Consider the following 14163-nt stretch of genomic DNA (forward strand, 5'->3'; position numbering starts at 1 on the left):
ATAGAGCCAATTCTGAATAATTTGTATTTTTACCTTTCTTGCATTATATAAAGAATCTTTGATAGTTCTTTTTAAACAGCCTATGTAACACCTTTCAGCAAAATGTTCAATGTAACGAATGGAATTGGATAGTTTTGCAGCAGTGGCGTACCGTGGGTGTCAGCCGTCCGGGGCAGAGGAAAGTTTCATCCCCCCCCTTATTTAGGTATTTCAATTTATAAGACCATAATTCAGTTTGTCACAGAAAAGCAATGAAAAATTCGGTGGTAGTGCAGCGACCTATTTAAAATAGCTCTATTGGATATTAGCGGTGGATATGAACACAAATGAATCGTACAAGCAAAAAAAAAGTTCAACAGGTTTCGCAGGAACTACTCGGATGAAAAGTTACTAATTCACTCGGAGAGCCGATTCTCGGACTGTCCGAACACTATCGTAGGCGCGATGGAAGTATAGGTTAGGATGTTTCAAAATTTTACGAGATATTATTATTATTTATTGTGAAATTTTGCCGCCCCTAAAGCGTAATTTTGCCGCCCCCTAAAAAGTGCCGCCCGGGGCGGGCCGACCTTGCCGCCCTCCCCACGGTACGCCACTGGCTATCGTTACTTTTTGTCCGAGCAACGCCGGGGTTAATCTGCCAGTTAACGCCGGGCTTATTATATAATGGAGTTATTTTTTTTAAATATTGAACTGATACAAAAAGTTGTGCCACAGTATGTTAAAATCATGAAAGTTCATCACATGCTTCTTGGTTTCAACATTAAGCTTTTTAAAATTGTATCTATAAAAATTTAATTTTAAAACGGTTAAAGTAATAATAAAAATAGATAAATATTTTTATTTGTATTCGAATGATTTCTATGTAATTAAACAAATGTTTAAAATATATTCGAGTTTTTTCATAGAGTATTGTTTAAACGTTTTATATTTTCACGTATTTTTATGTTAGTCGCGATACTTTCTTTATCCTTTTTCGGATGAAACGCTGTCTAAACTACTTAATCCATTACTGAGTTTTATTTATACGTGTGTTTCTTTTAATAAAAATAACTGCTACTTTAGTCTCTTTTCTAGAAAACGTACTCAAAATCTATAAAATACACTTTTTGTTTTACTTTTGAACGGCTCTTTTCATATTTTATAAATTTAATAATAGAAAAATTGACGTAGCAATTGTATTTTCTCTTGTCAAGAAAGAATTACTTGTAGATTATTGGCTAATAAATGTGAAAAGATCACACTATAGAGGAGACGCCTATTCGTTGAATCCCGTAACAGTAAAATCAAATCGACACACACAAAGTAATAGCAGTGGAATTTGATTTGAATAGGGAAAATGTCAAATTTATGCAAATAATAAAAAAATAATCTAATTAATGTACATAAATTCTTAATTATTCCAGGGACAAGAATTGATGGATTCTAGATTACAGTGATTGGTTTTACAGTACAATATTGACGGTTTTTACACAATAATATCAGTGTCATTCAATTGTATTTCTGCGCGTTATCTAATATCTCCGTGTTGTGCTCCGCTTACTCTCGTTTGAATAAAAGTTCTAAAACCTAATATTTTCGCCTAGGAATTGTTCTGAAATTAAGAGCTGGTTCAACAGTTTCGTCCAAAAAATAAACCTGAAGCCCATAATCTCTCTCTATGAACTATAGAGATGTCAAAAAGAAGATAAGGAGCAAATTCGCTTTAAATGTAAAATATTACAAAACAGATAAGAAACAATCTCAGTTATGTATTTTGTTTTAAAATTATTGTTCGAAGAATATAAACAGAAGTGGGATTTTTAAAAATCGAAATTGAATAATCAATAAAAATTCAACACACAACAAAAGAGAGATTTGTTTATTTTATTTAAATACTCGATAATTTGAATTTACAATAATTAAATTGAATTTTGATAATAAGAATTTATAAAAATTAAACTAAATTTTGAAAATTCCAACGAAAATTACAATATTGATATTGTAATCACGTATATAAATTACTGGACTGCAAATTATAAAGATTTTCAATCCATATGATCTTTTCACTGCCAAATACGTTACTTCTTTGAATGTAGGCAAGGAAAAAATAATCCTCGGAGTCTACGAAGTAAATATCCGAAGACATTCAAACAGTTTACGTCCTAAAAATAAGTAAAAAACATTTTCGTAAATCAACAGTAATAAAAATAATTTTAAAATATATTGTAAATAATAATAATATAAAATTTTAGAGTTACTTAGATTTAAAACATAACAGTTATGAATTAATAAAACAATTTAAATTAAATTATTTCAAATTTGTTAATTATAATTATCGACATCCTTAAATGAAAGCGTGCTCACTTTTAACTCCTTATTTTAAAATAATTAAATGTATTAATTAGTCAAATTTTATATTTATCTATTTCTATCAATTAGAATAAAATTTCGTAATTTTGATAAAAATGACTATTTACTTAAATTATTAAAAAACTTTCAAATTATTTCTTAGACATTAAATGAAGTTTAATTCAATAAATATTTAACATTTTTAATGTAAAGTAATAGCATGCTGGCCAGGCGAATTTAACAACATGTTTATTGGTTGTGAGATGTAAAAATATTAATCACTCCTTAAATATAAACAATAAAACTACAAAAATTTTCTCACTTCTTTTTCTGTTTCTGCACAGGATTCTTCCACGTCTGAACTGGGAAGAACATCGTTTTTAATTAGCATGAAATCGGTTAATTTGTTAACCATTTGTCTTTCATTGTTTTCGTCTTTATTTTTATTATTTTCTGAAAAAATAATTTTATAATTTAAACTTCAATCGTTTCTTTATTAAAAATTATAATTCTGTCATTAAGTATATATAAAATATTAAACAACAATAAAATAAAACAGACACAAAAATTTCATTTGTAATTATGATGTCATAATCATAAATTTATTTATTTTATTTTGCATTTATGTACTTTATAGATTATATGTATACTTCATATGCAAAGAACATTTGTTAAATTGATTTGTTTACTAAAATAAAATCTTTTAATTTATATTTCTGATGGATGTTAATTAATTCCGTTTCAAATAGTTATGAGCTGTGCCTACATCACATATAATCATATTATCAATAGAAATTAACTTTTAATTACACAAATAAATACTTGATATACTTGAATTATAATATATATGTGTTAAAATATGTTTTTCAAATTACTTGATTTCTGTGTTAACGTCACATGAATACTTGCTAAGATAAATTAAGAAATTAATGTTCTATCAAATCATACGTTATAAAATTTAAATTCGTAGTTAAAGTGCTAACAAAAACATTAAGAAAATATTTTTGATTAGAGCAAAGTCCGTTTATAAATTAAAGAAAGTTCTAGAAGTATTACTTCAATTTGTACTATTCAGAAATATTATAAAGAATTAATAGAAACAGCCATTAAAGACTGAAAATGTGCAATTAATATTAACTTTGAAATCTATTAAAAGCATTTCAGAATTGCTTTCATATTTAAATATAAATAAGTCCTAACAAGTATTAAAGAATGATAATGAATAATGTTGACTTATTGAAAGAAAGAGAAAATCAAACGTAATATAGCAAACATATGTGATCTTACCTTCTTTAAATCCTTTTAATCCAATTGCATCATCGCAGACATTTTCATCAAGCCGTGAAACATTTCTATTTAATTCAAATTCACTTTTATTGAGCTGAATTTCTTTAAAATCATTTTCTAATATTTCTTGGCTCGTTTCAGATAATAATTGAAGCATTTCTTCTTCAAGTATTTTTCTAGATTCATTGAATGTAGAAAATTCATCCACATATTCTTTGCACTCTGTGACAGCCAATTCATTACAAACGGTAGACATTTCGTCCATTTTTGTCATTAAATTTGAATTGCATTGTTCAATTTGAGAACCAGTTAATTGTGAACTGATTGGTAGTGACTCACAAACACATAATTCGTGTTGAGGTGTTATTAATACATTTCGTTCGACATTATATTCTTCAAATATTTCGTCTGTATTCTCGTTGTCAGAAACGTCATCTTCACTCGAGATCATATCTGATTCGATGTTATATTCACTTTCCGACAAATCGTCTGCAGAGTCAGGCTCCTCTTCCTCATATATAATTTCTGAAACTAACGAATATTTCTCGAGTTTCAAGAATGCTCTATATAACGGTCGAAATGTATAGCCTTCATTTACAATTGTAGTGATTTCCGCTGGAGACAAAGAAGCCTTTGGAATGTTCTTCTGAAATAAGAATTCAAATTATTTCTTAGATATTAAATGAAATTTAATTCAATAAATATTTAACAGTTTTAATATAAAGTAATAGCATGCTGGCCAAGCGAATTTAATAACATGTTTAGCCCGTTAGAGTGAATAAAATATCCATTAGGAAGATATTACTGAAATCCTAAGTTTTTTATATTAGCCCATAAAAATAATAGAAATTTAAAACACGATCAATAATATTTTATTGTTATTATTTTTCTTTCTGCTTAAAGAATCATCTTTAATATTTACACAATTTATTAACAATTACATTTTTCGCTTTATAAATCTTTAGACATATAACTTTGATTCATGGATATTTCTATCGAAATCACAACTTCGTATGTAATTAATTAAACTATCGTGTAAACTTAAATGTATCTTTCAAATTTGAAAACGTTTTTCACTCTTATTTAGAACTGGCGATTATACTGTCTTAATTAATAAGTGCTTTCACTTCACAATTGTTAATAAATTCTTTATTATGTTTACAAGATAATAATTACAGCGAATATTTTATACTTTGTTAGCATATTAATTTTAGATACCACAGGACGAATAAAATTATGCAACAATGAAAAATAATGTATACCGATTTGTAATATAACAATGTTAAACAATATTTAGTATAAACTAAACATTTTTGTATTTATCAATGTTTAATGTTTAAATGAAATGATAATATTTTCTGAAATGATGTATCTAAATTACAACTTACAATAGGAGACTCTTCTGTATCTTCGGATTCATGGAAAATTCCTTCAATTGTGTTGTCTGTAATTCCATTTTCAGAGAGTTTTGGTTCTTCGTCTTTTACAACGTTCCTTTGAATTACGTACATCGGAACTGTTTTGTTCCCCGTCAGTTCCAGACATTTCTCTCTGATCAGAGTCTTTCGTTTTAAACTCAGAAACTAAAGTATATCAAAACATAAAAAATAATCAGTAAAACTAAGTTAAGGACAATACATTAAAGTGAATAAGTATTAAAATAGAAAAAACTGCAATTGAATAGGAAGAGTAAATGTATCAAATCAGTAGTCATCAAAAATGTTTTTGAGATTTATTTGAGAATATTGTGTTCTTTTTTTTATAATTTTGAAGAAAATATTATATATAATATATATACATTATATATATCAGAACAACAATATATCATATANTTATAAAACCATTTGCTCTAAAAATTCTAATTTTACAATTGACATCTATTGTTATCTTCAACTTGATGTCCGTATCCTACTTTATCAACGAAAAGCTATTAATATCTGAATACTTTTAAGTTAAATTCTCAAAATTTCATGCATCGAGTTTATTCCTTATTGTAATAATCACAGAAAGAAGAGTTAAATGAAAATAATCTTTCATAACTAAAAAGGAGTCGACACAATGCTTACAATTTCTTGTATGAAGAAATGCCAAGCTTAAACATTAAGAAAGCGTATGCTCAATTATTACTAATAGGAATAGATTGTAATGCTCAGACACATTGTCATATAGCTATTTAGTATCTGCGCTTTGCGTAATTTGTGTATGTAAAGATCTAATAAGAATAATTTCTGTTTTTATTTCACATTCAAATTGAATACGTAATTTAATCATTATTTACTTTAAACCAAAAGAATATTTCAAAAAATCAAATAAATAAAGTCTACTAAATGGATGAGTACAATAAATTTAGACAAGAAAGAAAATCGCAACACTTTTAGTCTCCATTAAAGACTCTCATTCCCTTGGTATTTATGTATGATTTTTAGTTAGATATATATGATTTAGAAAACGGAATAAATACACAATAACACTCTGATCAATGGCTAAAAAGAATAAAAGGTAGAAGAATTTAAATTAAATTTATATATTGAACACTGAAACTTTAATGTTTAATTTATATATTGAACACTGAAACTTTAATGTTTAATCTATAGTTGTGATTTAACTTTCATAATCTTTTCAAAAGCTGACTGCACAGTCAACGATAGTTGTACTCAGGCCTATTTGAATGGGCACAATCAAGTAGAAGCGACTCACTAAATTCTCAATACCTGTTTTTGGTACTGTACTACGCTATCGCTTTTTCACAGTGTTTCTTTCATAATCTACTCTTAATTATTTAAGTCTATTTCCTATGCACTAAAATTTTTCACAAAGATTTGGGCTCAATTACCTTGCACTCTTAGCAACGACCGTATAAATGCAGCCTCGGTTTCATGTTATTATCATTAGCTCTATGAACAGTTATATGAAATAAAACTGTTCATGTATATATGTTTACATTAATATGTTTGTATCAAAATACTAAAATTTACCGTTAAGGTGCTGATCATTGGTGTCTGATGGAAATTCAAAAGTTTCTGATGACAGGTTCGCGTTTGGTTTTACTTCTTTCGAAGAATTAAGACCAGAGGATTCATTTGTGGAAACTTCAAATGGCAGCTGTCCATAATCGAACAATTCTGGCACCGGACTAGGTTGATGCACTTCTGTTGATGTCAAATAATGCAGGAGAACTGGAGGAGGTTCATATACGTTTATTTCTGCAGGAGGCCAATATTCATTTCTGTTTTGTTCCGGCCCATAATCACTTATTTCTGCAGGAGGCCAATATTCATTTCTGTTTTGTTCCGTCCCATANGTAGCGCCATCTGTTGGACATAAAAGCCTTAACCTAGATTATATATTTTAATTTATATGAATGTTTAACGGAATAATATACAGCCTATGTCCACCCTGAGGTTCCATTCTAAATATTGGTGAAAGAATTATTGAAATCGGATGAGTAGTTTCGGAGATTACCTGCTGCAAAGAAACTTACATACATACATACATTACCTCTTTATAATATTAGTATAGATAATCAAACTTCATCTTGATGACCACTTCACTAAGCTGGCAGTTTTGCTTATGTAACCAAGATAAGAGTCTTTAAATGAATTTACCTGTTTTTCTGACCAACAGAACAGGAAAACACCACGTTCTTAAACGCGCTTTGTATTGTTTAAAGCACTTTAAACAAAATTGAACTTTGTTTCTATAGTTTTGGAACAGTTTCTTCAGATCACTCCGACATATGACTCTTAATTAATGTAAATCGTGTGAATTATTATGTAATGATGTAAATCATAGGAAAGAAAGGTTAAAAGCAACAAAAAATAAATCTATATTTACACTCAATAAATTAAATTTATCCAATATTTAGTATGAAGAAAGACAATTGTATATTTGTTAGATAATTTTACAAAATATAATTATTTAGACTAACGACGATAGTCAAGGACGAGCCGTACATTAGGACACTTGGAGCATGTGCCCCAATGTACTGTACAGTACACGTATTCTGTAGTTCAATTTCTATTGTTTCAATTTCTGTAGTTCAATTTCTAGTGTTATTATACATTACCTTGTATGAAAGTTTGAATTACTGCCTATTGGAAAGGATGTAGTGTTATGTGACTTTTTATTTTGCTAATATGAAACGGTGCCGTTATTCTTATGTGTTTCTTAAACACTATATAGTATAATTAATCTATCACTTGGCATTCCTTCATATCTTTATTTTCAAATAAATCGATTAATAACGATTGAAAATAAAGATAGCAATCAAATAAAATGATCGACTAATTACATTACATAGTGTTTAAGAAACACACAACTTTTTATTTTATTTATTTTTTTGTTTAATTTTTAATCTGTATTAAACTCTTAGAAGTATTCTGTACGGTATCGTAATTAGATTTTTTAAAACACCCTCGGCGACTACCAGTCAGAGTCCAAAGATGGACACATAAGTGAGGTTTTTACTGTATTTACTCTTTCAACTTTTGTCAATAAAAAAACAAAGAAATAAAATTTACTTTAATTCCGAATTACTTTACATTATTTAAACATTTTATAACAAATGTACGCATATTTTTAGATTGCTTTATAAACATTTTTAATAACTATTCACAAGTTTTCATAGCATTACAAGAACGTTTAATGTTATATAGTCTATATTTTCATATTCGAGTAGATTGATAAATAGTAAAATTTTAATTGATGTAGCTATTTACATGATAATTAACTTTCATTACTTGTTTATTTTCTATTAAATAGTCAACTATTATATATCTTACTTCAAACCTTATCTATATTTTCCGTTTTCTGTTTATTGTACAATCAGTTAAATTTGTTTCAATGATGATTGAAAAGAAAATACTTGGTGTTTATGTTTTAATAAAAGTTTTCTTTAAATTAATAATTAATTCTAAATTATTTACGTTAAATTATTCACAATAAGTTTGTTATAATAATATATTTCTTGAAAACCGCGAAAACTTTCGATGTTAAAACACCACAAACATATTTCACATTAATGAATATTACACAAAAATGACTATTCCATTTTTAATCACTGGTAAAGAAAAATTCTGTCGCAGATAATTGCTTCTAGTCTTTCAAATTTCATTTAAATTGTTAACGCATCTAAAATAGCTAAATTTAAATAATTTATTAGATCATTGTTTGTAAAAATTTCAAGTAGAAAGCATTTCAATTATTGCTATAATACTTTTATTTGATTAAAGATGTATTTTGGATTTTTATAAACTTCCTCAGATTTATCATGATCGAAAAACACGGGTTTCATTTCTTTTAGATCTTTTTGTTACTAAGATTTAAAATCGTACATTTTATATCAGAAAAATCACTTTAAAAATTCAATATATGATACTCAATAATACAAACCACAAAAAATCCATAAAATAACCACGAAATACACAGTCATTAATAGCCTATATAAGTTTACATTCATTGAGAATTATTGATGCGATAAAAAAATTGATTGTTAAAGAAAAATCTGTCAAATTCATAAAAAAAATGTCTGTCTATTGTGATAACTAAACAATTATTTTATTATTTTTTCAATGCTTTAACTAATTAGATAAATTATGAAAAATTAAGTTTAAAACAATGCAATAATTGAGGATAAAGAAGCAATAATTCTCTACTTCTACTGAAGTCGTATAGAGAATAAGATTTCTATCTTTATACAATACCATTTTGATAGTATTTGGCTAGTATAAACTTCTAAAATGTAGTTGAGTAAACATATAAATACAAATTTTATTTTAGTACATTTAAAATTTATCGTATTAATTTATTAAATTCATATCGCGACACATTTAGAATGATTTCCTGGCATATCGATTGATAATTATTGTCATATGGTATTATTTTATTTCTCTTTTCTAAAATGTACTACAAAAGATATTATTTTAATTTATTAAAAAAGCATTAAATATTTTAACGTTTTTAAAACTTTTCATTGAAAATTTGTTATTATAATATTCAACTGTTACTTTATTTTTCTCACTGCGATAGTCAATTTTCAATTATTATTGTTGTTTTCTTAACATAAATACGTAGTATTTTTATAAACTATATTTAATGAAAATATTTTACATGCATAAATAAAAGGAAATATCTTTTTATCATTGGTATTTCATTCTTTATTATTCGGTTTTCGTCACCATTTCTATATAACTGAAAGACCTTCGCGTTTGTATTCGTAGAAATGTATTGTTCCAAAGGAATAAAACGGAGTTTTTTGTTGTATTATTATTTTTCAGCTTTTATATAATATCTACAAGATCATTCATTTTTATGAATTGTACGAGAATAATGCAACTAACATATTTTAACTGAGTTACTCTTCAAATATAATTAATAACGAAAATATAATAAAACCAATGCTGACGTGGAAGAATAACTTTACGAAATCAGACTTTTATAAAGCTCTCTTTAGCACTTAACTCCGTTAAAAATTTAAAAAGTAAATTCTCTGCACAATTACGTAAATAGTTAAAAAGTTCGCTAATGATAAGCCAAATCCTGTAAAAAATTTGAATTTTTTAAAGGATTTAGCTTATCATCAGGATCAAGATTCGGTTATCAGGAAACTTTGTTCCTGATGATTAAACACGACGAAAGTTTGAAGACGTTTTTAGTTTCTTCTATATTTTTTTATGTTGTGGAATATACCTTCTCCCTTTTAATTCAGAAAACTTTTGTCTTTTACGTCATTTTCAGGAAATGACAATATGTTTACTAAAGACCGATTAAATCACTAAATTGAATCATTAAATCATTATTGAATCTAAAATTGAATCATTAAATCACTAAATGATAGAAGTTAGTCGAAATTCGATAACCAAAGATATAAGATTGTTTTGTTTTCCATCTGATAGATCCAGGATAGTGATGATTTTAGAGTTAATATAAGTAATGGTTTTATACTAAACATTATATACAAATAAACCAGATTTATTAAAATTGAATAGTAATAAATTTTCATCGTAAATAATTGAAGAAATTCTGCCTTAAAATATTTTTTTGTCCCAAGGTGACATTTTATTGTTTGATAATGTACTCAACTTTCATAATATACATTAAGAAAAAACGTGCTCTGAGTACATTTTAGAAGTTTTTTTGATCAAATATTTTTAGAACATTAAATACTGCTTTTTCAGATTTATAAAAACATATATTTATCACAGGAACCACACGATATTATCATAAGAAATATTCACTAATCAATCAATTTTCAATAACATTTATATTAATTAAATTNAGCAAACTTGGTATCAAATTGCTTGTTTTATCATTATTTTTGGCTTCCTTAACAAGCAATTTACGTGTACAGTTCATTTAAGTATTATTTACACTATTATATTTACACTCACCTGATAAGCATACATAACGTAATAGTCATTTCCAAATGACGAATATCTTTCAATATAAAAGCACTGAAAACCTGTGAACAAATATTTTATAATTATTATTAATTTATTTTCTAACAAACTAATACTATAATTATATCTGATTAAGAAGCAAATGAAAAAGCTTCAAATTATATACAAAATTCCAGCAAACAAGTTCTTGATAACAGCTAAAATATATTAATTTTATCCATATTTAGCAAAATTTAGAAGAGGCTTATGTATTAGAAATGTTCTTTGTTGGAAATTATAATATTTATTACAATATTTATAGTAACACTAGTTGAGAGATATGAGGATATGTCATTTGAGAAGTGGGGACTACTTTTAGATGGCATTCATTATCTTTTACATATCCCCTTTATAAGCAGGTCTAAGACGACATTTATTAAAAGCACATTGAATATGATCCAGAAACAAAATCATTTGTTATTTGCATAAAATATATTCAACGTTGGAAATGTTATGAACAAATAGATAAAGCAAATTTAAGTATTGAATAAAAATTTATTTTAATGTTAATTAAAATTAATTTAAATGTTGTCTTTCTTATTATTTGTAGTTAAGAAATGTTTATTTCAAAATATTTCACAGTTACTGCATAATATACAAATAAATTATTAATTAAGTTTAGTTAACGTTCGTTGTTATTACTGCATAATCGCAATATACGATAGAAAATTATTAATTCCTTAATTATATGTATACAGTAGCATGTAAAATTGTCGAAATATGCGCTATATAAATTCTATTATAATTTCTTATCAGAAGACGTACTTTATTCTTAAAAAGACTCGGTTGGTTTTCAAGAGAGCGCCTACCATTTATAGCTTTATAAGAAATGATAAAGATAAAGTGAAAAAACAGAGCAGGCTGCATTATACAAAATCCGTAAAAAACAAACAATTGGGTTTGGAGAAAGAATACACAGGAGTCACAGAAAGAGCACAATTATAACATTGACAAATATGACATATTGTACGGCTTTGCCTAGAATGGCGCAAAGCGAAGGATTAGTGGTAGAATGGGAGGAAGCTAGCGTTATAAAACTGGTACACGCACCGACATTAGCGACGAATTTGGAAAAAGTTTAAATTTATAAAAGTAACCTCTCGGGCAGCTGTATGAACTATAAAGATGCCACAGTATTACGTACGGTGTGAAAATATATAGATAAAAAAGAACTTATTGATGATTATTACATAATGTTCATACGATCAACAACTGTTGTCAAGTATGTAATTTTTTTTTCATCTGATTATATTTTACTATTTTGTTAAATTGTGTATAGATAAATATTTTATTATTTTAAATTATATATCGAACACTACATTTTGTTCTTTAGATTTAAATTGCTTGTTATTCCAAAGATTTTTATATTTTATTAAATGTGTTCTAAATTGTTATATTCGAAAAGATCAGTTATTCTAACTGTTCCATAATTTTATAAAACCTGAAGCTGGCCTGTAGAACAGGTTGAAAACGTTTGTGAGAGTTTATAAATAATCCTCAGTGCAGTGGCGTACCGTAGGGGGGCGGTGGGGTCCGCCCCGGGCGGCTGACACCCACGGTACACCACTGCCTCAGTGAGGTAAGTTCTTGAGGAAATTAAAAAGAATTTAGTTAGGTATTAATTTAATTAATTGATTATTTCCATATTTTGCTATTTAGTACATATGCATTAATATTAATACAAAAATCTATTCATTCTCCTTGAAGGCAATCAAGGGTTTGAGTTATATCTTAACTGTTATTAACAGCACTCCCTTCTTTTAACATTATATCGTAAAAGATAATGAAGCAGCGATACTGATTGTAATTTATTATATCAAACTTCTTTCATGTTTTAAGCTTTTTTGTATCGTGATATTAAAAACATTGTTTATATTTACATTATAGACATGCTGTAAGCAAATTGATATTAATAATCATATAGACAAATAATTTAAACTTACTTAATCCACTCATTTTATCGCAGAAAATACGCTTTCGAAAAATTCGCATCCGACAATAATCGAATTCAACAAACAACTCGCTATGACAATTGTTGAAATTATATTATTAGCAAATTTTTTTAATGCAACAATAGAAAATCAAGCGAATGATGTGTCAGCTCTCGCGCTCATAAGTTGGTAGCTCGTTGCATCGAAAACTATTATAAACAGTATATATCCGAGATATTTCTGCAGTTCGTATTTATCCCTGCGATTTATTTTGCTGTAATTTTCGCGTTAAAAACAATATGTCAATCGCAATTTGATGCTGTTCTACAGAGCGAATAAAACGCATAGAATTGCGTTGCGTTACCCAAAAGACAGAAATAAATTAATTAAATACTTGCACATCTGCGAACGAAACATAGACGTTAAGTTTACAAAAGACAAGCACACAAAAGATCATTAGCTTTAAATTGCCTACTTATTTTTCCAAAAAGGAATTTAAATACAGTACATAAATGTTGCTTATGTGTAAGTTTATATCTGTCCTGTTTTAATTTCGGGAACAAGATTTGGGAAATTTCATATTGGCAAAAATTTATACGATTCACATGAACTAATTATAATTAAGTAAATATTTAAAATCTTGATAATATTATGGTTTCGACACTATCAGTTAGGTCTAGAAAATGATTGACGCTAGTATTTGAAATTATTTCTTTGTTTATTTGAAAGCTGAGAGACATCTCTAATTAAATGCATTCATTATTAACTAAAGACACTAGTAATGTCACTTTTAATGTAAGTATTTGGTTTAAGTACTTTCTGTTCGCAAAGCATTCAAAGAGGTCTTTTCATTTACCAACGAAATTCATACCTATTATTCATGTTACTCGGAAACATTTGTTGCATTCGTAAAATGTTTCTCGGCGACAGGATGAAAATAAGAAAACCAATGATACAGATCGTTTCATATAAAACGGACTGTGGCTCTCAGCTGGGCTATTAATTTGTCTCTTCTTGTTTTTCGAGTAAACACCAACTTTATTTTGTTTTATTTCCATTATTATTTCTTTTATTTTTATTTATTTATAACGAGAAGCCACTGAAACCATTAGGCCTTTTTTAAGTATCTACAGATTTTTTTTCTGTACACAACCGAAGAGAAAAAAAAAACAAATTAA

The 14163-nt window shown here is 27.1% G+C and overlaps 1 protein-coding gene and 1 long non-coding RNA gene across 3 annotated transcripts; both read right to left on the bottom strand.

The window, feature by feature from the left end:
- Positions 1–1955: 1955 nt before the first annotated feature.
- Positions 1956–5267, bottom strand: LOC111625341 (reticulocyte-binding protein 2-like). 2 transcript variants are annotated; one of them, XM_023368476.1, is made up of 4 exons: positions 5007–5267; positions 3619–4264; positions 2654–2784; positions 1956–2144 (listed from the first exon to the last, which is right to left on the bottom strand). In XM_023368476.1, exons 1-4 carry the CDS (start codon positions 5127–5129, stop codon positions 2061–2063), a joined length of 984 nt encoding a protein of 327 aa, XP_023224244.1. In that variant the 5' UTR covers positions 5130–5267; the 3' UTR covers positions 1956–2060. The 2 variants fall into 2 exon arrangements, with proteins under 2 accessions (XP_023224244.1, XP_023224245.1); XM_023368477.1 differs by lacking the exon at positions 2654–2784 and having other exon boundaries at positions 2015–2144.
- A 2881-nt stretch (positions 5268–8148) lies between these two features.
- LOC111625356 lies at positions 8149–13064 on the bottom strand. The gene is made up of 3 exons (XR_002756715.1): positions 12998–13064; positions 8834–8932; positions 8149–8757 (listed from the first exon to the last, which is right to left on the bottom strand). It is a non-coding gene; the product is annotated as an uncharacterized LOC111625356 (long non-coding RNA).
- Positions 13065–14163: the final 1099 nt, after the last annotated feature.

The sequence above is a fragment of the Centruroides sculpturatus genome, unplaced genomic scaffold (genome assembly GCF_000671375.1).
Source record: "Centruroides sculpturatus isolate CEXI.00-Female unplaced genomic scaffold, Cexi_2.0 scaffold247, whole genome shotgun sequence".
Classification (NCBI taxonomy): Eukaryota; Metazoa; Arthropoda; class Arachnida; order Scorpiones; family Buthidae; genus Centruroides; species Centruroides sculpturatus.